Genomic DNA, 25,139 nt, shown 5'->3' with positions numbered 1-25,139 from the left:
GGCCGTTGCTCCTCGGTAACAGCGGGGAGACCCGCGCTACCACCACCTCCTTCACACGCTGACCTTCCGGGCGCCGGTGCCCGCTAAACCCCACACTTCCGCTTTGCGACAGCGTACGTCCCGGAAGCCGGAAGCGCCTGACGGCAGCTTTCCGGTGGTGGGAAAGTGAACGGAGCCAGAATCAAAGCGGCGCATCCTGAGGCAGGTGGGGTGCCTGTGGAAGAGGGAAGGCAGGCGACTGAATAGGGCCTGGCTCGGGAGGCCGGCAGAGCAGCAGCTGCAGAAGCAGGCAGCGGCAGAGAGGGCATGGTGCCGGGAGGCGCCGAGAAGGAGGCGCAGTTCCTCCCTCCCAGGGTTAGTGAATGAGGCTATCCGCCCGGGCTAGCCCGGGGACTGTGCGCTGCGGGTCCCAGCATGAGTGCGGGCCCCGGCTGTGAGCCCTGCACCAAACGACCCCGCTGGGGCGCCGCTGCAACTTCTCCGCCGGCCGCCTCGGACCCCCGGAGCTTCCCCGGCAGGCAGCGGCGCGTCCTCGATTCCAAGGACGCTCCCGTGCAATTCAGGGTCCCGCCGTCCTCGTCAGGCTGCATCCCGGGGCGGGCGGGACCGCACAGAGGCAGCGCCACCTCGCTTGGTACGTGGGGAAATAAAGCTCTTTGTCCTTCGCCTCGGCCCAAACCTCTTCTTGGTCTTTGAGGACCCAGGGACTCCAGCCACCCTCCCCCCCTTTTGGTCTGGTGTGCACCACTCTGAACGCTGAGGTCCCCGTGCTGAGCCACCAAGGCCACTAGTGGGGAATTGGGGCCGAAATTTTCCTGTGGCGATTGGTGGTGTGAGAAACCCTGATGAGAAGTCACTCACTGGGCGGGAAGTGGCAAGGGATTCCACCTGTTTGCTTTCCTCGGGTTTGACGGAGAAATTGCGTCAGTCGTTAAGGAGGTTTAATTGTGTATATGAAGCTTCAGCCTCTAGATGGAAAGAAAGCTACGAAGAAAGTCGCAACTTCCCTCAGTTTAGATTCTAAGTCCTTGGGTGCAGAGATGTTACACTTAACTGGCATTGTACTTGTCTCTGGCCTACAGTGTTGAACAAGGGTAACTTGGCTTCTGTCTTCAGACCCTTAAATCTATCAAGAGATAGACAGTTACAGAAGTCAACATAATAAAGGGTAATGGATGTTTCCAAACATGAAGAAAACAGATTGTTATGGTAGAAAGTCGGGTGTTTGTGGTGGGATCAAAGATACTTTCCTAGACAGAAGATGAGAATCTTATTCTGAGAACAGAAGAGTGTTGAGGAGTTAGCTAGATGAAGAGGAAGTTAAGGAATGTTCCCAAAGTGCAGCTGACTCATATTGTCAACAGGGGAGAGTAGTGAGTAGTGGGGTTGCAAAGAGGTGGGCAAAAATCAGATCATACTGGACAATGCTAAGGGTTTTGAACTTTAAGGGCAATGAGAAACTATTAAAGGTTTTCTGTAGGGGAGTGACTTGATTGGAGATATATATATATATATTTTTTAACTAAAATATGTGTATATACTTAAAGGTCCCTGTGGCTGATGTGTGGAAAATGAAGAATGGATTGAAAGGGAGCAGAAGTGCAGGCCCAAGACTGGTTAAGGAGTTAGTCTAGATGTGAGGTGATGATGGTTTATACCTGGCTGCAGGCAGTAGGAAAGGGGAAAAGTGTATGGACTCAGGAGAGAATCGTATACGTGGGTTTGTACCTCATAAGAAATATATCTGTGTTGGAAATATTAATTTGGGAGTTCTTTGCATAAACATGATAATTGATGATGTGGAAGTAGATTAAATCATATAAAGCATGTAGCGAAAATAGAAGTGACCTAGGATGGAAACATTAGAAACACCACCATTTAAGAGTAGACTGAAGAAAAGCAGCCTGAGAAGTAGAGGGAGAGCCTGGCATTTGTCGCTTCATGCAGGGACGAGAGCGTTTCAAAAAGGATACGTTGGTCAACAGTATTAAGAGGCTGAGCAGAAGTCAAGCAGTGCCCTGGCAAGCAGTGTACACTTAGTTCTCTCAGGACTTAGAGGCAGTGGGGAGCAGGCGTGAACAATACTGAAGGATGAACAGGATTTGCTGAATAGATCAAGGCGAGAAAAAGTTATATAGACAGAGGGAAAGGCATGTGCAAATCGCGGTTTGACAGGAGCACAGAATGACAGGGCTGTCAGTTGAGGCTAGGAAGGGGGGCAAGAGCTTATTTTTCAACAAGCTCAAGTGCCATTTCAAGGAGTTTGGACTTTATTCTGTGGTTAATGGGGAACCACTAAAATCTTGTGGGAAATAGGATATCGTTTGGTTAATATTTTAGAAAAGATGTCTGGACTTTCCTGACTGCAACCCACAGTATGTCACTTGATACACAGTGTAGGAAATATTTTTATCTTCTGGTAAACATGCCATACTTATAACAAACATGTTTCAGGAAATAATGCTTAACCTTTACTGTGTCTGATGCATTCTCATGTTGTCTATATTATTTTATTAAAAAATGTTTGTCATCTGTTGTTTGTGAAACACTGAGTTGGAGAAGGTCAGGACAGTAGGCAAGGAGACCAGTGGCAGGAAACAAATGCAGTTGCCTAGTGAGTGATGTACCTGTTCTTTTAATGTTGGTGTTATTTTGAAGATGAGAAGGAAGGGATGAGTTTAAGATGTAGGATGTAGATTTCAGAGGATTTGTTGAAGGAGAGTGGACAGGAGGGGGAGCTGAGAGTGACCTCTAGGTACTGTGTCTGACTTCTGTAATCGGCTAATTTGTGGTCTGATTAACTTTATTTGCGTACAGAGCAGAAGGAGTGAGTTTGAGGTAATGGGAGCCAGTCAGTCCTCATTTATTGGATCTTCTGATTTTCTGCAGAAAGATTTTCTGCAGAAGAGGAACTAAATTAATACTTGGGCTGTACTTGTGTATGTATGTAAATATTTTCTGTATACCTGTCACAGGACACCAATGAACGAAGTGTTCCAAGTCTAAATTGTATCAAAATCTATTGTTTCAAATTTTGAAATTCTCTTAGGAACTCAACATTTGAAATTTTTATGTATAGTTATCCTAGGAGAAGTAAGTGAGAAAGGGAAATGGATATTTATTTAGTATCTTTAAATTTTTGTTATCTTCCTGGGCATATATCTTATATCGATTGAAATCTACAAATCTGCACATGGGCAGAACTCAGCGCATTCACATTCCGATGAGGAATGCTTTGTCCAGTTGGATTGCTGTAGGAGCTCCCCTTTTCTGCCTGTTATAACTACCTAGAGTTGCTCTGCCCACTCCAGGGTTAGTCCAAGTGTAGGTCAGTGTTGGGTGGGTGGGGGACTGGGACTGCTTGTCCTCCATTCCCCTTACTCTTGCAGCCTCAGTGCTGTCAAAAGCATCTTTAAACCCCTTTCCTCATCTCAAAAGACCCCCACTGTCCATTGCTCTTTGGTCTCACCACACCCTTTTGTCCATGCCTTATCTTGTTGCTGCTGGAGGAAAGAGACTTTTTGTGAAGGTGAGGTGTCCCTTTAAATGCAGGTGAATTTTACTGCACTTTGTGCCTTTTTCCTGTATCTCTAGTGCCTAATTGAATGATTTGCTCACTGAAACAGGCTGGTCGCTGAATGAGGTTACTGATGAGATTATGTGTAAATGGTGTAGTCAGAGTGAAGTTGGAGAACTGATCGCAGTGAAAAAAGAGATTGGATGGAAATGTTGGGAGAGAATACATTTGTTGGGTTTCTGCTTTGTGAGCCTGGACACAAATTTTCTCTCATCTACGTAAGCATTGGAAATAGGTATTGTTAACCACATCTTATAGGTGAGGAAATAAAGGCTCAAAGAAATGAAGTACGTACTACTACATGACTGAGCAAAGATCTCAGTCCAAGGTTCTGTTTGACTCCAGACCTTGTATCAGTCTCATCACTTCCTATTGCCTCCCTGTTTGCTGTGAATACGTCTAGTTAAAAGAAATTCCCTGGAACCTGGGAAGCATCATTTTATGCTTACTTCAGGAATAAGAGGAGTACAGCTGAAGCAGTCCTGTGATGTGTTGTGAAAGAAATCTTTGGAAGCCAGAAGTAGTGGTTTTGGAAAGAGAGAGGCTATCCTTATTTGGGGCCCTCTGAAGGACTGAGGACTGTTTTATTAGCAGGAAGTATCGGTCCCTAAACTTTTTTTTTTCCAGTTTTATTATGTAGAATTACTACAGTTCGACTGCACATACACGTTATCTTGCATGTAAATACATATAAACAGTATACTGCACATTTTTTGGTTTTCATGTATGTACTAATTATTGATTCTAAGAACCGTTTAGATCTTTAGCTTTGTAAACTTACATAGTTATCAAAGGAATAAAGCCTACTACAAAGTAAGAATCAATAGAATGCAATAATCCAATCATAAAGGACAGTCAAATGTGCTTACACATAAGAAATCAAAATAATAATTAGTTCATTTGTGTCCTTATTATTACTGTTATTATTTTTTAGATTCTTTATATAAATAATGTCATGTGGCATTTTTCTTTCTCTTTTTGGCCCACTTCACTTTGAATGACAGTCTTCAGGTCCATCCATATTGCTGCAAATGGCATTAATCTATTCTTTTTTATGGCTGAATAGTGTTCCATTGTATATATGTACCACATCTTCTTTATCCAGTCATCTATTGATGTACATTTGGGTTGTTTCCATGTCTTGGCTATCGAAAATAGTGCTGCTATGAACGTTGGGGTGCATGTGTCTTTTTGAATTTTATTTTTCTCTGGATATATTGCCCAGGAATGGGATTGCTGGATCACGTGGTAAGTCTATTTTCAGTTTTTTTAAGGAACCTCCATACTGTCCTCCACAGTGGCTCCACCAATCTACACTCCCACTCACAGTGTAGGAGGGTTCCCCTTTCTCCACACCATCTCCAGCATCTATCATTTGTAGACTTTTCAGTGATGGCCATTCTGGCTGGTGTGAAGTGATATCTCATTGAAGTTTTGATCTGCATTTCTCTGACAATTAGCGATGCTGAACATTTTTTCATGTGCCTATTGGCCATTTGTATGTCTTCATTGGAGAATTGCTTGTCCAGGTCTTCTGCCCATTTTTGGATTGTGTTGCTTGTTTCTTTGATATTAAGGTGTATGAGCTGTTTGTATATTTTGGAAATTAGTCCCTTGTCAGTCACATCGTTTGCAAGTATTTTCTCCTATTCTTTTTGTTTTGCTGATGGTATCCTTAGCTGTGCAAAAGCTTTTAAGTTTAATTAGATCCCATTTGTTTATTTTTGCTTTTAATTCCAATATTCCAGGAGCTGGTCCGAAAAATATATTGCTGTAATATATGTCTGCAAGTGTTCTGCCTATGTTTTCCTCTAGGAGTTTTATAGTATCTGGTCTTACATCTAGGTCTTTAATCCATTTTGAGTTTATTTTTGTACATGGTGTTAGGGAATATTCTAATTTCAGTCTTTTACAGGTAGCTGCCCAGTTTTCCCAGTACCACTTATTAAAGAGACCATCTTTTCTCCATTGTATATTCTTGCCTCCTTTGTCATACATTAGTTGACCATATGTACGTGGGTTTATTTCTGGACTTCCTATCCTGTTCCATTGATTTATGTGTCTGTTTTTGAGCCAGTACCATACTGTTTTGATTACTGTAGCTTTATAGTATAGTCTGAAGTCAGGGAACATGATTCCTCCATCTCCATTCTACTTTTTCAATATTGTTTTGGCTCAGTTCCTCAACTCTTGCTTCTCCTCCTTCATCCTGTTCTCAGGCTTCAGGAATTGTAATAGGAAACCTGAAGCTAGACAGAGAACACATTCTCAGTGTCAGAGCTGCAGAAGAGAGCCCGCTCCTTCAACTACACTGGAACACTCTCTGTAATTTTTGTATGGAATGATGTTGCATGCACTCTTTAGGGTCTGTGGACTTGTCATAGTGCCGTGCTTTATGCGTGTTGTAGGAACCTAGCCATTGCACACCATTTACTCTTTAAAAAAATTTTTTTTTCTGGGTAGGGGGTGGTAATCCGGTTTGTTTGTTTATTCATTTATTTTTAAATGGCGGTACTGGGGATTGAACCCAGGACCTCGTGCATGCGGGGCACACACTCTACCACTGAGTTATACCCCCTTGTCCCCCCCCCATTTACTCTTTACATTTATGGAAAAAGATATTTTAAATTCTACACTGACTCAAAAAACGAATTTTTTTTTGGCTCATTGCGAACTTGTACTTTGAGGATTTTCTATTCTTGCTGTGTTTTATGTAATTAAATAGAGAAGATGGAACTATAGAAAAAAATCTCAAAATCAGGTAGTTCATCCTCTTACTCCCTTGCGACTGAAGCTCATTTTTTTCTCTGAAGCCTGATTTGCTGTAGGAGTACTAACTTAATAAAATTAAAGTAATAGTGTTTAACAAGAAATATATATATATATATTTTTTTGTGATAGAAATAATTTAAAAATGCTAAGCAAATATTTTTTACTAGTTTGATGTTAGTATTTTGTGGAAAGTGTAAATAGTATTGGCACTCAAATACAGTAAAAAATAAATTATTGATTTTCATCTATTTGTGACAGCATCTGTTTTGCTCATGCTGTGGTGTTTGAGGGGACATAGGTGAATGAGAAGAGTCTATGACCTAGGTGCTAGATTTTTACCTTGCAATTTAGACAGTCGTTGAGAATGTTCAAGATTTTGTGTTTTCTTATACGAAAATGTTATATAGTGTAATCTGTACACAGTACATTAAATTTTGAAAACATGCTTAAATTTCTAACGTTTATATAAATTGTGGTTTGTGTTTATTTATGTTACATTTCCCCCTCCTGAATCATCAGTTCTACTTTTGCTGCTGTCTGCTGTTCATTTCTATCTAGTTATCTCTTTGGCATTTCAAATTTGGTGTGTTCAGAATTAACCTAATCGTATTCCCCCCTGAATCTAGTTCTTTTGTATTCTGTTTCTATTTGATGCTGTCACCATCTTTCAGGTCTCTCAGGCTTAAAGCTTAGTGTCTCTTTTAACTTCTCCTATCATTGTGAAATCTGTAATGACTCACATCTCAACTTTTACTCTGTGTTTTCCCAAGGACTAGTTTTGGCCCTCAGCCAATAGCTCTCCAACCTTGCTGATCATCAGAATCACTTTGTGAAGAAAACGTAGATTCCAGCTCCCCTCAGGCCTCCATCACCACATATAGATTTTGATTCAGTAGGTCTGGATGTGGCCCTCAGATCCATTTGTTACCAGCCTCCTGGTCATTCAGTTGGTTTGGGAACCATGACCCAGAGCAATAGCTTCTACTAATAGGCGCTTCCCTCTTGTCCCTTCACCTTTGCCCTCCAGGCTGTGTATCCTGCCTGACTGGGAGCCTCCTAGATTTGGACTCTGGAAGCACAGCTCTGAGTGTGACTCTTGACACTTCTTATTGTACTCTTTTTGTGGGTTGTTCAGGGATCTCCATGATACAGTCCTAGCTGACTTTTCAATCATTTTCTATGGCTTTCTTTATCTTTCTCTGCCATTGGTGCCATTGCTTTTGATGTTCCCTTTATATGACTACATGTTTATTCCTCGAGGCACAATTTAAGCATTTCTTATGAGATTATCCCACTTACTCTTATTTCCTAAAGTAGACTTTTCCTCAGAAATACCTTAATTCCTTATCAGAATCTCTTTTAATACTAAAGATAATTAAGGATTAACACTTACTAAGCATATATCAGATAATGCCCTCAGCACTTTGCACGGGTTGTTATTTAATTTAAACCTCACCATAAGCCCAGCAGAGATACTATTGATTTGCATGTTTACAGATAAGGAACCTGAGACACAGAGAAATGAGTCCTCACAAAGTCACAGAAGAATCCAGTAGGAGAGCCAGGGTTTGAATTCAGTAGGTCTGAGTGTGGCTCTCTGATCCATTTGTCGTCTGACTTCGCAGCCTATATTCTCATCCATTAAGCTAGACCAACTCTTTTAGGGTTGGGTCACTGTCTGTTCTGCGTCAGATGTATTTCTCTTTATGTTCCTGTGTTATCTCCCATTGCTTGATTGTGGAAGGAGTGATTGATCTTTGTTGAATGCACAGAATCAAGCACAATGCCTTACGTGTATATATGCTGCTATAGGTATCTTATCTTTGAAGGCATGCATGCGTATACATTAATGTTTTGTTTTTGTTTGTTTTTACAGTTTTCAAACAAAAGACTATTACCAGTTGGATGGACACTAAAGGAGTCAAGACAGCTGAATCAGAAAGGTATAGAAACATGCTTATATAGAGAAACGAATGACATCATATATGAATATTTTATGGGGCTTCATGCTATTTTCTCTCCTTTTTTCTTTATCTGCATTTGTTCATTCTTTCAGTTTATAAATAATAATTTTTTTAGAATCTTCTACTTGCCAGGGATTGTCCAATATACTTAAGGTACAGAAATGAAAGAGGAGTCTCTGTCTTGAAGATGCTTATAGTGTAGTGGTGCTGATAAACACGAAAACCCATGATAATTACGTGGTGTGATAAATGCAACAGTAAAGGTATAAACAAGGTGCGGTGGTGGCTAGCATATAGAACAGGCAATCAGCTTTACCTTTGTAAGAAAGACTGCACGGAAGGCGAGTGAAGTTTAACACTGCACTCTGGTAGGTGTTTGCCAGGCAAACAGTTAGGGAAAGGGTGTTATAGGCCAATGTGCAGACATGGCATCATGAAAGAGCATGCTGTATGCTCAGGTAATCACAAATGGTTTAATTATTGCTGTGGCACTAAGAGTGCGTTCAGGTACATGATTTTTTTTTTGCATCGTAAGTTCTTTCTGTTGTATCATAAATTCTGTTGTATCATTAATTCTTTCTAATCTCTTGTAGTTTGCACAGTAAAGAAAACAACAACAAAAGAGAAGAATCCATGATGAGTTCTGTACAAAAAGATAACTTTTATCAACATAACATGGAAAAATTAGAGAATGTTTCTCAGCTAAGTTTTGATAAATCACCGGTTGAAAAAAGTACACAGTATTTGAACCAGCATCAGACTGCAGCTATGTGCAAGTGGCAGAATGAGGGGAAACATACAGAGCGGCTTCTGGAAAGTGAACCTCCAGCAGGAACTCTGGTACCAGAGCAGTTCAGTAATGCTAACATTGATCGGCCACCCCAAAATGATGATCACAGTGACACAAATAGTGAGGAAAGTAGAGATAATCAACAATTTTTGACACCTGTAAAGCTTGCAAATGCGAAGCAGACAGCAGAAGATGAACAGACCAGAGAAGCCAGAAGTCACCAGAAGTGCAGCAAGTCTTGTCATCCTGTGGAAGCCTGTGCAGGGTGTCGGCAGGAGGAGTTAGACGTGGTGCCAGAGAGTCCCTTGTCAGATATCGGCTCTGAGGATCTTGGTACTGGACTGAAAAATGCCAACAAATTGACTAGACAAGAAAGCAGCCTGGGAAATTCTCCTCCACTTGAGAAAGAAAGTGAACCTGAGTCACCGATGGATGTAGATAATTCCAAAAATAGTTGTCAGGACTCAGAAGCAGATGAAGAGACAAGTCCAGGTTTTGATGAACAAGAAGATGGCAGTTCCCCCCAAACAGCAAATAAGCCTTCAAGGTTCCAAGCAAGAGAAGCGGACACCGAACTGAGGAAACGGTCCTCTGCTAAGGGAGGTGAAATTCGATTACATTTCCAATTTGAAGGAGGAGAGAGTTGCACTGGAATGAATGATTTAAATGTCAAACTACCTGGAAGTACTTCCAGCCTGAATGTAGAATGCAGAAACTCCAAGCAACATGGAAAAAAGGATTCGAAAATCACAGATCATTTCATGAGACTGCCCAAAGCAGAGGACAAAAGGTAATTTTTTTCCATCAAAAGTATCTCCAATACAAGGAGGGTAACACAAGGCAGATAGTAACCAAGTAATGGTTTACACCGAAGCAGGGAAATAGTTGTGTTTCTTATTAACTATTTATACTAAATTTAAACCTAGTCTCAAACTTTTCAATTCTGAAAAGCCCAGAAACAAAAAACAAGAAATAAATATTGTTAATGAGATTTTAATTTAATGAACCTTCCTCTGAGATTCATGGGAATTACTGGAACATAAATGTATTGATCATAGCTGCTGTTTTCTTAGGCCATTGTGTACCTGTTTTTTTTTTTTTTTTTTTTTCCTTGTATATTCATTTTCTCTAATGCCCTTGACAGACAGGCAGGTGGTGTTGTACTCACTTCACAAATGAGAAAACTGAGATCTGGGTTTTGAATCCACTGGAATTATGTAATTTGTGGCTGGTTAAGCTGGGATTTAAATCCCAATCTGTCTGACTGCAAAAAAATGTAAAAATTATATTTTTGCTGTTATCCCATGTGGAGTCTTAAAGCCCACTTCATAATTTTTGTGATTTTTTTTCTGGCAACGTGCCATAGTATGTTCACTTGATTGAAAATTACTGTCTTGAGTCCTGAAAAGTAGCTGATACTGTGAACTGTGACTCATTTGGCAGTGTCTGTATTCTGACATGTCCCCTTTTTCAGAAGGTAATTTATGTGTATTTGGAAATTCTTTCCACAGTCTATTGAAAATAAGCTCTTGGGTTTTACTATAAGCCTAATAAGGTTTTTGTTTTTGTTTTTGTTTTTGTTTTTTTTGGTTATTTTTGTTTTTGTTTTTTGTAAATACCAAGTAGAAAGAGCAAGCTTGGCACATTTTAAACAATAATGTTCTGGGTAAGTTTTGTACTTGTGTATCCTAGTGAATTTAAACAATAAGTGGTTTGTGACTGAATACATTTGTTTTGACTTTAGAAAAGAACAGTGTGAAATCAAACATCAAAGAACAGAAAGGAAGATCCCTAAATACATTCCGCCTCACCTTTCTCCAGATAAGAAATGGCTTGGAACTCCTATTGAGGAGATGAGAAGAATGCCAAGGTGTGGGATCCGGCTGCCTCTCTTGAGACCATCTGCCAATCACACAGTGACTATTCGGGTAGGAGTTAGCTCTTACCTATAAAGAGAGAAGATGCCAACTCTTAATTTATTGCAATACTTATTAATGTGAAAAACAGACCAAGGCATAGAAAGTGCTTCTCTTTTCTGCACATATAAAGTACTGAGGAGTCTACAGGATGGAGAAATATAATGGTAGCTTATTTAATACAATACTTAACAAATCTATAAGATGAATCATTGTCAGATTATGAGGAAATTGAAATTTTTTGTATTTTTAAGAATATTGGATTTAAAAAAATACTCAGTTGACAATATTTATTGAGCACTCACTGCATGTTAGGTACTAAAATTCAAAGCTGTGTATGATTCAGTATCCTTAAATTATTCTCCAGTTTTACCCTCTTTTCTGAGCTTTCCCTTTTGCTAGACATCTTCATCACTGTCCCACAGGTATCGGAATTCAACATGTCGGAAACCAACCTCATTTTTAAAAATTGTGGTTAAATATACAAAATATGATATTTACCATAGTAACGATTTTTAAGTGTACTTTTCAGTGGCATTCACAGTGTTGTGCAGCCATTACTACTATCCATTTCCAGGAATTTTTTATCATCCCACACAGAAACTCTACCTACTAAACAATAACTTCTCATGCCTTACTCGCCCCTGGTAACCTTTTTTACACTTTCCATAGTTTCTTTTTTTCTTTTTAAGCAAAGCAACTTTATTGAAGTATATAAAATTTACCCATTTTGAATACTCAATTCAGTGATAGTTGATTTGCTGAGTTAGGCAGCTACCACCATAATCCAATTTTAGAAGATTTCTATCACTCATTGAGTAGTTTTAAATAGTCATCTCACTTATTAGTCTCTATTAGATTTCACAGGGACTACTTAAAAAAAAAATCCCTTTTCTTGTACGACTTCGTCTAGGTGTGATTAAATATCCTGAAGTACAGAATTCATTAGCCTGGTTGGGTAGAAGCAACACTGAGCAGGGTGGTTGGGTTTGAGCTGAGCTCCAAAAGAGAAGCAGAAATTTATGAGGTGGAGTTAGTAAGGCAAGGGAATTCCAGATGCATAACCTTTATAGGAAAAGGCTGTGTAGTTTAAATCCATGTTTAAGAAATGGAAAACAATTGGTTTGCTAGAGCTGAGAATTTGGATGGGAAAGAGAAGACCTGAAAAGTGGTTTGGGTCCACATCATAGAGGCTTTCAGGTGCCAGGAACTGGACTTGAGTTTATAGGAATTGGAAATTATTAAAATATCTGTGCAGACAATAGCTGTACTGTTTGTATAGCAGGATTAATCGGACAGTTCTCTGTAAGGAAAATTGAAGTGAGGATACATTGTAAACAGGGAAAGATAATGTAAAAGCTCAGGTAAGGGATGAAAAGTAAGGAGATGGTTATATTGTGCTACATGAAGATGGTTCAAGGGTTCTTTTGAAATTTGACTCAAGTTTCTTTTCTAAATTATATTTTTAACTGAAAAACCTATAATAAAAGAACTAACAAATACATTCAAATTTAAAAATTCTTAATACCATATTTTAACCAGCAAATTTTGCCAAGAAAACTCATTTTTGTGCAGACCATAGAATCAAGGTTCTATTGCCACTGCTGTGTGACTGAAGAATTTCTATAAGTATCAAAATAACAGTTTAAAAAAGTTACCATTTACAACTATTCAGGTGTGTGAATAGGATTTTCTTAATACTGGATAAGAGGTATAAACATAAATTAAGTAGTAGGTGGATGTAAGCTTTAGCTGTCATCTGTAACTCCCAGTTTCAATTTTTATGTTTCTTAAAATAGCCTCCTGGCCATTTATTGATGTTAGAATAACTAAAGTTAATGTAAAAATTATATTTATAAAAATAGCTTTTATTTGATTTAAATATAGTGATTTCATATCAGATTTCATAGGGAAAAAAGAGTTCTGCTACTTAAAACAGTTTGAAAATAACTAAATATAATAATTGTGGGAATATGAAAGAAAAATGGTTGCATCGTTTTGAAGTAAAATTGGTAGGACATGGTAAATTCTTAAGCATGGGTGATACGGAAAAAAGAGACATTGATAATGTGTGTAAAATTAAGAAAAGACTTGGGTGACTGCAAGATGTTAACACTGCAGATTGCAGTAAAGATTAATTGGAGGAGATAAGTGATTTTTTGACTTTTCCTGCTTCCTCTCTCCCACGGCCCACAAAGAAAACCTGAAGCATCTTATACCATCATTAATCTCTGTAATTACTGTTTATTTATTTGTTAGATAGCCAATGACCCATGAATTTATGAAGGTTTTATTTTATTACAAAAGTAATACAGGATCATTGAAAAAAAAAAAGCAACTGTTATGTGAAAGTATATACCTCAGGAAAGTCAAGTGTCTCATAGATCCATTCCCAGAGTTTAACAGTTCGGTGTATTTCCTTCCAGGTCCTTTTTCTTGAATATGGTAATGTGATATATATGTAATTAATATAATTAATAGTTATTAAATGAACAGTCCTTAGTTACATTTCTAAGATGCCAGATATTAATAATTACAGAATTTGAATTAATAAAATGAAGCTGATATTTAGCATTGGAAATGTAAGGCAGTCTGAAATTGCATGGACATTCAGTCAGTACTTGATTATCTGTAAACACACTCACGCCCACATGCACACAAAACACATACACACATATAGGCAAATACACACATAGATGCATGCACTCCACACACACACACCCATTTAGACAGATGGATGCACAGAGCATATTCTTACATATGTGTTCCCCTATGTGTGGAGCTCTATGGTACCTGTTTTTCCACCTCAGATTACATGGAACATCTTTACAGAATCACCTCTGGGGTCCCCGTATGGAGGTGCAAATACTTTAGGCACGATTGATGACTCAGCCAATTTTGACTCTTGACCATTCTTTCCTCCTTGGAATATTCTCCTCCTTTGGCTTCCTGGATACCATCTAATCCGAATTTTCTTCCTACCTCCTCAGCCACCTATGTTCCTTTTAGTTTTTTTTCTATATGTAGCCATTAAACATGGTTGGAGTTCCCCAAGGCTTTTTCATAGGTCCTTTTATCTTCCTCTTTCTCTGAACAGTCTTACATGTACTGATGATTTTACTGGTCATCTGGATAGATGGCCTACAAATTTATTTCTCTTGAGTTGCAGACATGTTATGAAGCTGTCTATTTGACAGTCTTTCATTCCATAAGCTGTTGCCTTCTTAAGGAACAATCTTCTTTCCACCTTTTCCTAGTTAACTTCTTTTTGTCCTTTGGAGTTGAGCTCAATTGCTACTTCCTCAAAGAAGCTTCCCTAAGCTCACCAGATAAATTAAAGTCGTTTGGAAAGGTTCTCATTACACTATGAACCTCTCATTCATAGCATCTTACAGTTGAAATTTTGTATTTATTTTTGCGATTATTTGATGATCTTCAATGAAGTTCTCATTCATGCTACAGCATGGATGAACCTTGAAAACATTATGGTAAATGAGAGGCCAGACACAAAGGGTCACATATTGTATGATTCCATTTATACGAAATGTGCAGATTAGGACATTAAAAAAAATCTTCGTCCTTAAACATTTACTTAATGTTTATTATAAGCAGTGTATGTGTGTGTGTGTGTGTGTGTGTGTGTGTGTGTGTATATATATATATTTTTTTTTTTTTTAGCATACACAGTTGACCCTTGAACACCTCGAGGGTTAGGGATGCTGACCCTCCAGGCAGTCGAAAATCTGAGTTTACCTGTATAGTTGGCCCTCCATATCCAAGCTTCACCATCCACAGGTTCAGTCAACTGCTGATTGTGTAGTACTGTAGTATTTATTGAAAAAAATCCTTCTGTGAGTGGACCCATGCAGTTCAAACCCATGTTGTTCAGGCGTCAACTGTACACATGTATACACTTACACATCTTAAAAACACATGTCAGCTTGTTGTAAATATTCAAAATACAGAGTTAATATAGTTATTCTGAAGAAGTTTAGAGTCTAGTGCATGAAGGGAAAAAAAGTGTTTTAGTATGAAAATGATCTTAATAAAACAAGAAGGAATAAGCTTACTGCCTATTAGAAAGTTTTTAAAGACTTCTTAGAGGAAATGAAAATTGAGCTGAGTCTTGAAGGTCAGAATAGATGTTTAACCAGAGAGTATTTTGGGTGAGAGAGGGTGTTGAGAACTAGGAACATCATTTAGAATCAAAATATAGGCAGAGGGGAGCCATTATAGGATTAGAAGCTTGGGAATACTGTAGAAAGATAATGTTATTCCCAAGTTGGGCAAAGGGTTTTATGGGGGATGAATGTGTCTGGGAGCAGTTGGAATTAGGGCAAGGGATAGAAAACTGTTGGCAGGAGTTCAGGCAAGGAAGAATTGAGGACCAGGAGGCTAGGTGGGATAAAGATAGAATACCCAGGACATGGTGACTTGGAAACTGATTACTTGGAGGTAAGGAGTGTGAAGAACTGAAAAGGACTTAGGAGATTTCTTGCCTAGGATCTGGTCTGCATTTGCTTTGGCTGCTTTCCTTGGATCATTTTGTAGAAGGCACACCTAGTTTTTATGCACTTACAGTTTTCTTGTTTACCTGTATTTCAGGTAGATCTTTTGCGAGCAGGAGAAGTTCCTAAACCTTTCCCAACACATTTTAAAGATTTGTGGGACAACAAGCATGTTAAGATGCCTTGTTCAGAACAAAACTTGTACCCTGTGGAAGATGAGGTAAGAACGAAACCGATATTCTCTTAGTCTCTGAAAAATATTTTATTACTTGCTTGAGTTCCTTCTGATTCTCTGATGTAAAAGAACTTAGAGTAGTTTCCTCATGTTTTTCTTTTCCTTAAAGAATGGTGAGCGAACTGCAGGGAGCCGGTGGGAGCTCATTCAGACTGCACTTCTCAACAAATTCACTCGACCCCAAAACCTGAAGGTGGGTTCTTTTGCTATTCTTGTCTCTTACCTGTAATTCTTAGAGGTGAGCCCTGGTCTCCTCCCTCAGAGACATTTTTTGATCTTTAATAAAGTCAGGTAGCAGCATTATTTATATGTAAAGTGCTTGCTTCCTGAAGAACTCTCTTTAGAGACTTTCTTGGTTTCCACTCCATCACTAGGAAATGAGTTGAAGAATTGAGTTGTAAATGACTTGCCTGGAGCCACAGAGTACAATTTGGAGAACCAGGAATAAGACCTCTGTTTCTTGATTCCCCATCCAATTTCCTTCAGTCCTAGCTTCTCTTTTATTTTTGTTTTAGAATTATGCTCCCGAAATGTCTTTAAAAGTAAATCAGGGAAGAATTATGACTTCAGCAGTATTTGCCCAAAGGGAAGCTGAGTTTCCTAATGATTAAAGTATACATTAAGCATTTCTGTTTTTTATTGCCCTTAATATAGCTTCTAGCAGTTTCATAATTTATTTATTAATCTTATGTTTTGGCAATAATTTATTTTTTGGTTAAAAAAATACTTCATTTAAGACTGTAAGGCCATTCGATTTTTTTCCCCTCATATTTAAAATATGGCTGAGTATATGTTTTTTTTTTTGCACTATAGCCTTATGTAAACTTGTAAAATTTTTATAACCATAACAGATTTTTTTTATACTTCTGAGAGAGTTTGTTGTGTGCAGTTTCTCAGGTTTTATATTTTTCCATTTCTACTTAACAAGTTCTTAAACTTTCTGTACCTTTTCTAGAGCTCTTTTTCTTTCTCAACATGAAAAACATTGGTATGTTGTGCCATAACGTATTTTGAAAATTTCATTTCTTAGGGACAGTGTTTCTCAATCTTATAATGTACTCTTTTTAAATGGGAGAAATTCTCAGGGTCTGCCAGAGTTTACTTATTTTCAGTATAATGTTAATTACATATATACAAACATAAAACCACATATAAACTCTTTGTACTTACAGTATCCAGCTATGTCAGTTTGATTTTTTTTCTCCATTTTAAACATCATGAGCCACCATTTCAGTTGTGTTCATTGTCATGGTGAAAGCAATTTGTAATCGGTATTCCTTTTTTTGTACAGAAGTTTTTTAACCCCCGCAAAATAGTATGCTGAGAAACTTAAAAAAAAACACTCTATAAAGAAAAAATTCTTCACTTTGTATTTACTACTTCTCTTACTAATTACAAACAGTTGGTGGGTGCTGGTAGAGGCCAAGGTGGGATCTGTATGCAGAACGTTAGCTTGCAAACAAATATGATAGTGACCACTTTGGCTCAGCTTCTTTAGAATTTGACATTCTTATACTGCAGTGTATCTTAGGATGGCTCAATCTTTCCACTGTTTTTATCTATTTAAAGTACTAGCCTTTATTCCTACAGTGCTTTATTTTTGGCCTTTGTATTCATTCTGAAACCATAATTATAAACTCACAAACACAGAAACAGGCCACCTAAGAATACTATCCAAACTCCATTTGAAGAACCCTGTCTTGGGGCCTTTATGGTCTCATAAACAGGATTATTGAAGAATTTTCATATTTTTTCTTTAAGCACAAATGCAGAATAATCATAGTGTCCTGAATTATATTCCTGCTCACCTCTTTTAGCAATTCCTTCATATGCCATGATTACTTTAGGAAGGGGTGATTGCTTTAATTTAAAAAAAAATGTTTATTTTATTGAGTTATAGTCAGTTTACAATGTTGTGTCAATTTCCAGTGTAGAGCACAATGTTTCAGTTATACATGAATATACATATATTCATTGTCGCATTCTTTTTCACCGTGAGCTACCACAAAATCTTGTATATATTTCCCTGTGCTATCTTTCTTGTTTATTTTATGGTAGATTCAACAGAAGAAAGTAACCCAGTGAAATTTTCTTCTCTCTGCTAATGGTAATTGTTTTCTTTCCTGAAAGAACACTATGAGAGGGAGGGGGAAACATTAAATCTGTCTTATTGAATATAATAATCTTTTTGCTGTTTTTATGCCATTTGATGTTAAGAGGGATTAGAAATGTTAAAAGTTTAAAAAAGTTGTATAACTGAACTATTACACTGTACACCAGAAATTGACCATACTTCAATTAAAAAAAAGTTTAAAAAAAGAATAATGTCCTCAAAAATTGACTTACAATGTAATGTTTCCATAAATAATGTGTCTGATAATTTGCAAAGAGTAGACTTCTTTGTACTTTATCTAATTGTGCTTATTATGAATTATGAACTGACAAAAACCTCAGTATTTGATAGCTAAGAATATAGAGTAGCATTCAGTTTTTTCCTAGTGATGGGGACCTCACAGGAGAACTAATTCTGAGACCTGAAGTAAAAGTAAATATTAGGAGTTAATGCTCATTATAAAACCTCATGAAAGAATAAGAGTGTACATGCTATTTAAAATGTTTTTCTGTATCAACTTTGAGGAATAATTACGTATAATAAAGTGCAACTTTTTAAAAAATGTAATTTGATTGAGGTTTAACATTTGCATATACCTTGAAGCCCCCAGTACAATCAAGATACAAAACATTCCTGTCACCCGCTAAAGATTCTTCTTACCCCTTTACGGTCAATTTCCTCCTTCTGCACTGATCCTGGGGAACTATTGATCTACTTTTTAAAAAAACTATAGATTAGTTTACATTTTACGTGAACAGAATCATATAGTATATATGCTAGTCTATCTGGCTCCTTTCACTTAGAATGGAGATTTTTGAGATTCATCCATGTTGTTGAGTGTATCTGTAGTTTATTCCAGTAAATGCATTGTTTGTCCATTCATCTGTTGATAGACATTGCTATTTAAAACTTTGTCTGAGGTTCTGAAATCAGATACCAATGATCAGAAAAAAAAAGTCCCTAAAATCTTTTCTTTCCTGATGGAAAATTTTGTATTAAGGCTGTAAGAGAAAAATAAAAGCTTTTTCTTGCCATGCTATTTTATGGTTGATGCTTTTTCTCTTCCTTTTTGAAGGAATTTGGATATCTTCTGATTCCAAGTAAATAATACACATCTTGTTGGTTCATTTTTTAACCTAGATGCTTGGTGATCATTTCTGTGGCATGAAATATTTTTCAGGAAGCTCTATGGCAGAGTGTTAATTTTTAAAAAATTCTTCAATGATGAGGAAATTTGGAAAGTTTATAGTACTAATCTAACACAAGTGTTTTTTAGACTTAGATTGCCAGTATACTTTTGCTATTGGGGGGGGTGTGCGTTATGATTATAAATGGTTTTTAATAAATTCTATGTTTTACTTCTTTATTAATTTAATATGTATATTATAAAATGTGATCAAAATGGAAATTTTAAACGATGAGATAAAGCATAATAGTAAATAATAGTTTTTCTGTGTAACTACTGGATTGTATTATGTGTACCTATTCTGACAACCAGGTATGAAGTGTAGCGTATTCAGTTAAACATTACAACCAGTAGATGGCGCAGTAGTTTGACTTTTTACAAAGGAAAGTAATTTACATGAATCGCTGGGGAAAGATACTCATTTGCATGTAGCTTATAAAGATAGCTGATAAAAAAAGATAAAGATAGCTGATAATAAAGGAACAAAAACCATGTTATGCTTTAGGGCAGTGTTTCTCAATCTTTTTTCATTATTGCCCTCTTCCCCGGGGAGCCTTCTTAGATATTTTTTTCCTACTTTACTCTCATGAAATCTTAATACTAATACACTATATATCTGTATATGTAGTGTGACCCCTTTGAGGGCCAAAAATCACCATAATATTTAATTTTTTTATTTCCAAGATCCCCAGTTTTTGTCCACTTGAATTATATCACCTCTGTTTAGAAGGTATGTTTTAGAGTAATTATGTTTTCCCTCCTTATTACTTGGCCTTTCTAATCTCATTTTCCTTAAGTGAAATAAATCAGTATGCATTCTGTTTGTTCACAGCTACTGATGTGGAATAGCTAATGGTAAGAGGAAGCTTCTCCAACATTAAGAAATATACCAGAAGTAGTTCATAAAGGAGACAGGCTATTCATAGATAATTCACTTCACTATATCATGAAGTTTTATTTATGCTTTTTCCATAGGATGCTATTCTGAAATACAATGTGGCATATTCTAAGAAATGGGACTTTACGGCGTTGGTTGATTTCTGGGATAAGGTAAAAATATGCTTATTTCTTTAATTATGAAACTAATACGACAACTCTAATAGAAAAGTTTGAGAAAAGTAGCCATAATTGTGTCACACTAATGCAGTTATCATCTTTTATTTTGGTGAAAAATATTTCCATTATTTTACATGTATGTTTTAGGAGCTAATTTTGAAATTTATTTTATTCTCTCATAATATGCATTTTCTATTTTCTTGTACCACTTTCAATATTGTCAAATGGCTGCATAATATTTCAAGACTAGATTTTGAGAATTTAATGGTTCCCATATTCTCAAACATCTAGGTTGCATCCAGTTTCATTCTGTTCTCAATTATACTGTAGTAACCTTTTTATATATATATAGATATATATGTGTGTGTATAAATGTATATATAAGCTTTCCCAAATTTGATATTTTTTCTTTAGAAGAAACTGCCAGTATACTTTTGTTAGATAAGTAAGTTTCCACCAAAGAAAGATACTTTCATATACAGTCTATTTTAAAAAATTTTTATAATTTGATTTTTCTGTCCATGGTTTAGTTACCCATATTATATATGCTTCATTTACTGATAATAGAAACTGAAAGTTTTTTGAAATGGAAACATTTTGTGTTGAAATATTTTCAGTATTATACAATTTTAACTTACCTAATAGAGAGTAACTATTGAACTATAAACGTGTGCTTTATTTTTTTATTGGGGCCTTTCCCTCTCTGGTCTTTTTTTTTTAAGATAAATAACTCTGAGAGATATATAATATGATAATTATTATTCCTATTGTAAATGAGTAGTTCTGATTTAGAAATGAACTTTTTGGGCCAAAGTGACATAGTTTGTCCCTGGCAGGACGATGTAACCCAGTCACTGTTCTTCCCACTATTGCCTGCAATCACAAGATAATTTCCCTCTTCACACATCCTCCCCTCCTACTTGCTGCATATTTTTTCAGTAATAAGAGACTGATCTGTCCCCTTCCTCCAGTTTTCTCTATCCAGATTCACATTTTCATGTCTGCTCCCTCCAAAATGACTTTGAAAAAATTCAAAATTTTTTAAATTTCCATGACAAATTTTTAAATTTATCTTGCAGCACTCCTGCTCTTTGCCTTGCTTTATTCTTGATGAAATGTTGACATTTTTTTGTACGTCTAAAGTTTCTTGGGGCCCAGGCTATGTCTTTCTTAGCTGTGTGTTTTCCTGGAGCATCTGTATAATGCCTTCCTTATTGGGAGTGCTCTGTAAGTAGTTATGGACTGGATTTCAGCAGATCAGGTTTTCATACTGGTTTTCATGGTGACCGAGGTCAGAAGAATATTATCTGGGAGTAATGCTTTGAGTTAAAAAATTACATTTCTGATTCCTTCCCTCACTCCCTGTCCATGCACACAAATCTAAATCTAACAGACTCTTCCTTATCTGATCATTTTTAGCTTGTGATGTTCCAGTGTTCTTGTTAGCTCATATCCTATAACTTGAGAGTACTGAAGATCTGTCTGTGCTCTAGGACTACTGGTGGTAATCCAAGAGAAAGATTGGGTGCTTAATTACATTCTAAGGACTCAAGATTAGGACTCAATTAAGATTATTGTGAATCCTTATTTGGATTACAAATAAGGAAGAGCCTGAAGGTGTGAAAGTGTATGAATAAATACCACCACTCCCTTTCTTCAGAAGTTTTTTGACTATTTCACAAAGTGTCAGAGAGGCAACATCACATAAGCAGTGGCACTCAGATTTATTGTGTATCTGAACCCTGGAGGGCTTATTGAAACAGGTTGCTGCCCATCATCCTCTCCAAGTTTCTGATTCAGTGGGTCTGGGATAAGGCCAGAGACTTAGCATTTCTAACAAGTTCCTAGGTGTGCTTGGTTCAGGGCCCAGGCTTTGAGAACCACTGGTGGAGAAAAGAGCATAGAATTAGAAATGAGAATCATGGGTTCTTAGTCTCAACTCTGTGTAACTTTAGTTAAGCCACATGACCTCAGTGTCAATTTCCTCATTTGTTAATTGACAAAATAACCACTTCATCCAGCTTAATGACGTGTTTTAAGGATCTAGCTAACCAGTGTAACTGAAATCACTTTAAAAATCTGTAATGATAATCAGATATGTTGTTACTTTGTTTCCTCTGAAAAGTTTGCTTTGCCTCTTTGAAGTTTTTTCCATCGTTAACATATCTGAATTGCAGAAAACTTGGGACAATGCCAGAAGTCAGACAATAAAAATTACTCGTGATTTTGCTACCCAGAAGCAATCACTTTTAACATTTAAAAGAAATGTGATTCTATCCACCTATACATATTGAATGTGGATTTTTTAAAATGTTACTATTTTATAATGAACATATTGGTGCCTGAATATTTTGTGTCATTGATGATTTCCTCAAGAATAGATTCCTAGGACTATAATTACCGGTTAAAAAAGTGTATTGGTCTTAAGACCTTTGACACAAATCACCAGTTTACCTCTCTGGAAGGCTGTGCCAGTTTTTGCCAGTGTGTGGGAGTCCTGCATCACCATGGCCTCCTCAGTGTATTCACTTTCTAAGTGATAATACATATAGCACTCTGTTCAGTGTCTTCTGCAGAGTCAGGGCTTCATCTGTCTGTTAAATTTGTTGCCTAAGAAAGTATGCCTGTAAGATATTCAAGCCTCTTGGAAAAAGCAAATTTTGGTTAGGATAAAGTCATTTTCTGGCAACTAGACTGATATCACTTTGGGATATGAGAGTTCTCCAATTTGAATGACATTGCTTTTCAGACTCTGAATAGGTAATTTTACTAATAAAGTGAAATTTATAATATAAATGATAAATTTGAAATTACTTGCTTTCAAAGTTTGAGATCATTTTCCTCCTGTATATATCATATCCTCCATATACTGCATTTTTTCACACACCTAAAGAAATGTGTTCTCATAAGTGTTAGCAGTTGTTGAAGTCATGTACCATGTAATTTTTGATGCCGTGAAAAGTTGACCAAACTGATATAATCGTCTTTGTCACTTGTTACATCATATAGATGGTCTATTTGCGTTTTGTAATTTTCTTGTCTTAAACTGGATACGGTTGTTAATTTTGATAAAAAGTAATGTTAAATTTGATACCTTGTGATGGCAGTAAAACATGCCATTGGTTAAAATACCTCTGTCGCCTTGCCATGAGGTAATCATCCCTCCCATCCCTTCTTAATCAGTCTGCTCAGACAGGACCTTGTTTCCCCTTTATCTGGTGACCTTGCCCAGAAACATTCCTGTAAGAGTAATATATAACAAGTTTTGGTGTGTTTAGTGTAGATCATAAATATGAGGTGATTATCAAGGTGCTGGTGATAGTTTTACAGATCTCTGGGGAGAGGAGTCATTGCATTTTTGACCTTCTGATTTATATTTATTTTATGAACTTAATGGAGGGTTGGAGGAGTTCTCACAGTTGTACCAAATATTTATTTCTTATTATTTTTTCAAGTTTTTGTCTCTTTACATATATATTTATAGTTACAGCTAGATAAAAAGTATATTTAAAATATTTTATGATATATTATAAAAGCTATGTTACATAGCTTTATCATTTTTAGTTTTAATGGTTGCATAATATTCCATCAAATAGATATATCATTTGCTTAGCCATTCCAGGGTTAGAGATTTAAGGAAATCTCTTTGTGTAAAGCATGTCTAGAGGTTTAAGGGTGTTCTTCCCTATGACTGTTTGTTATTCTGTCATTGTCAATGTACTTAGTGGTAGACCTTGGGTGTTTAATACAGTTGTGTGTTTTTCTGTTTCACATCTTCGAAGATACTAATATAGAACTTTACCACATAACAGCCCACAGGGATAATGTTGCCCAGGATTGCAGGGGTTAGTGAGAAGTAAGTTTTAGACAAATATATGGGTGGTATTGGAGGAGGAAAAGGAGATCTTTAGTGCAAGGGAAACAGTTGTTTGGCTAGGTTTTAAATTATAAATGAATTGTGTTTGCTTGGCATTATCTATGTCCACGTTTTGGAGTAAGTCCTTCTTTAAAACAGGGTTCTTAAATGTTACTTATTAACAGTATTTGAAAAGTCTTTACTTAAATGTTACACCCAACTCTGAGTGGCTTGCTTTGCTAAGGAAAAAAATGAAATTTAAATTTAACAGCATATCAATTTTAAGATTTTACAGTTAAGTTTATTTTGGGCTGTTAATGTTTTTCTCCGTAAAACCTTGCTTTGGCTAATTCTGTGAGTGATGGATGAATTTTGTAACCCACGCCTCCTTAGAACAGGAGGTGTTAATATCAACAGTCATTTATGTGACTCCATGTTACAGTTATTACCTAAATGCTAGTATCTAGTGCAAGAGGTAAGAGACCCAGAATCCTGCTAATCCTGCTATGTAAGCATCCTTATTTAGGATGGAAGTGAGGAATATTGCCTAAGCTTTTTTTAATTTTGTCAGAGCCCAGCTAAGGTCACAGAGATCAATCTGTTATTTTGTAATTTATAGTTAAAATAGTTAAATATGTAGGTGCTGCTGAGTCGAAACGGTCATTATTTAGTGTTTTTTGCATCTCGAGTGCTAATATTGGTCTTCCTCTCTGCCAGCTGTTGGAAGTGCTAGGAACAAATAATCTGTGTTTTATGGCCCTCCTGTGTGGTGTTCCACAAAATTAAATTCAAACACTTCTGTAATTTGTATTCTAAATGGATCGATATACTTCTTGCTGACATTTTTCACAGGAAAGTTTAACAAAATGTTCTATATATTAGGAAAAGTTCTCTATTAATGCATTTTAGAGGAATTTTAAATACTTCCATCTTTTAACACCTGTGACACTATTTCTTCTCATTCTCAGCGAATTAACCTGTGAAATTTACATGGCACATTGAGGCCATAGTGATTGAAGAGGGGTTGGGGGGTGGGGTGTGTTTAAGAGAGGTTACTTCTGTTTCTGTGATCCTGGCTTCTGTTTCTGGACCTGAATGGTAGTTAAAAAATGGATGTTTGCCTTATAATTATTCATTAGGCCAGGCATATGTATTTTGTGTACTTT

General features: G+C 36.8%; 1 protein-coding gene and 1 non-coding gene across 5 annotated transcripts in view; one reads left to right on the top strand and one right to left on the bottom strand.

The window, feature by feature from the left end:
- Positions 1–68: 68 nt before the first annotated feature.
- The window catches only part of PARG (poly(ADP-ribose) glycohydrolase), a 109,338-nt gene continuing 84,267 nt past the window's right edge, over positions 69–25,139 (top strand). The window contains exons 1-7 of one of the 4 annotated variants that reach the window (XM_010963507.3): positions 69–205; positions 8,226–8,292; positions 8,907–9,893; positions 10,848–11,031; positions 15,625–15,747; positions 15,872–15,955; positions 20,037–20,111. In XM_010963507.3, coding sequence (XP_010961809.1) covers positions 8,255–8,292; positions 8,907–9,893; positions 10,848–11,031; positions 15,625–15,747; positions 15,872–15,955; positions 20,037–20,111 — 1,491 coding nt within the window. In that variant the 5' untranslated portion in view covers positions 69–205; positions 8,226–8,254. Of the gene's footprint in view, positions 635–8,225; positions 8,293–8,906; positions 9,894–10,847; positions 11,032–15,624; positions 15,748–15,871; positions 15,956–20,036; positions 20,112–25,139 lie in introns of all 4 variants that reach the window. The other 3 variants (XM_074374379.1, XM_010963504.3, XM_010963505.3) reach the window with 3 other exon arrangements.
- On the bottom strand, positions 6,084–6,155 carry TRNAA-CGC (transfer RNA alanine (anticodon CGC)). Its single transcript has one exon. It is a non-coding gene; the product is annotated as a tRNA-Ala (tRNA).

Source organism: Camelus bactrianus, chromosome 11 (genome assembly GCF_048773025.1).
Source record: "Camelus bactrianus isolate YW-2024 breed Bactrian camel chromosome 11, ASM4877302v1, whole genome shotgun sequence".
In the NCBI taxonomy this organism is placed as follows: domain Eukaryota; kingdom Metazoa; phylum Chordata; class Mammalia; order Artiodactyla; family Camelidae; genus Camelus; species Camelus bactrianus.
Note: the sequence above shows the minus strand (reverse complement) of the source record. Positions and strands in the feature narration are given on the sequence as shown.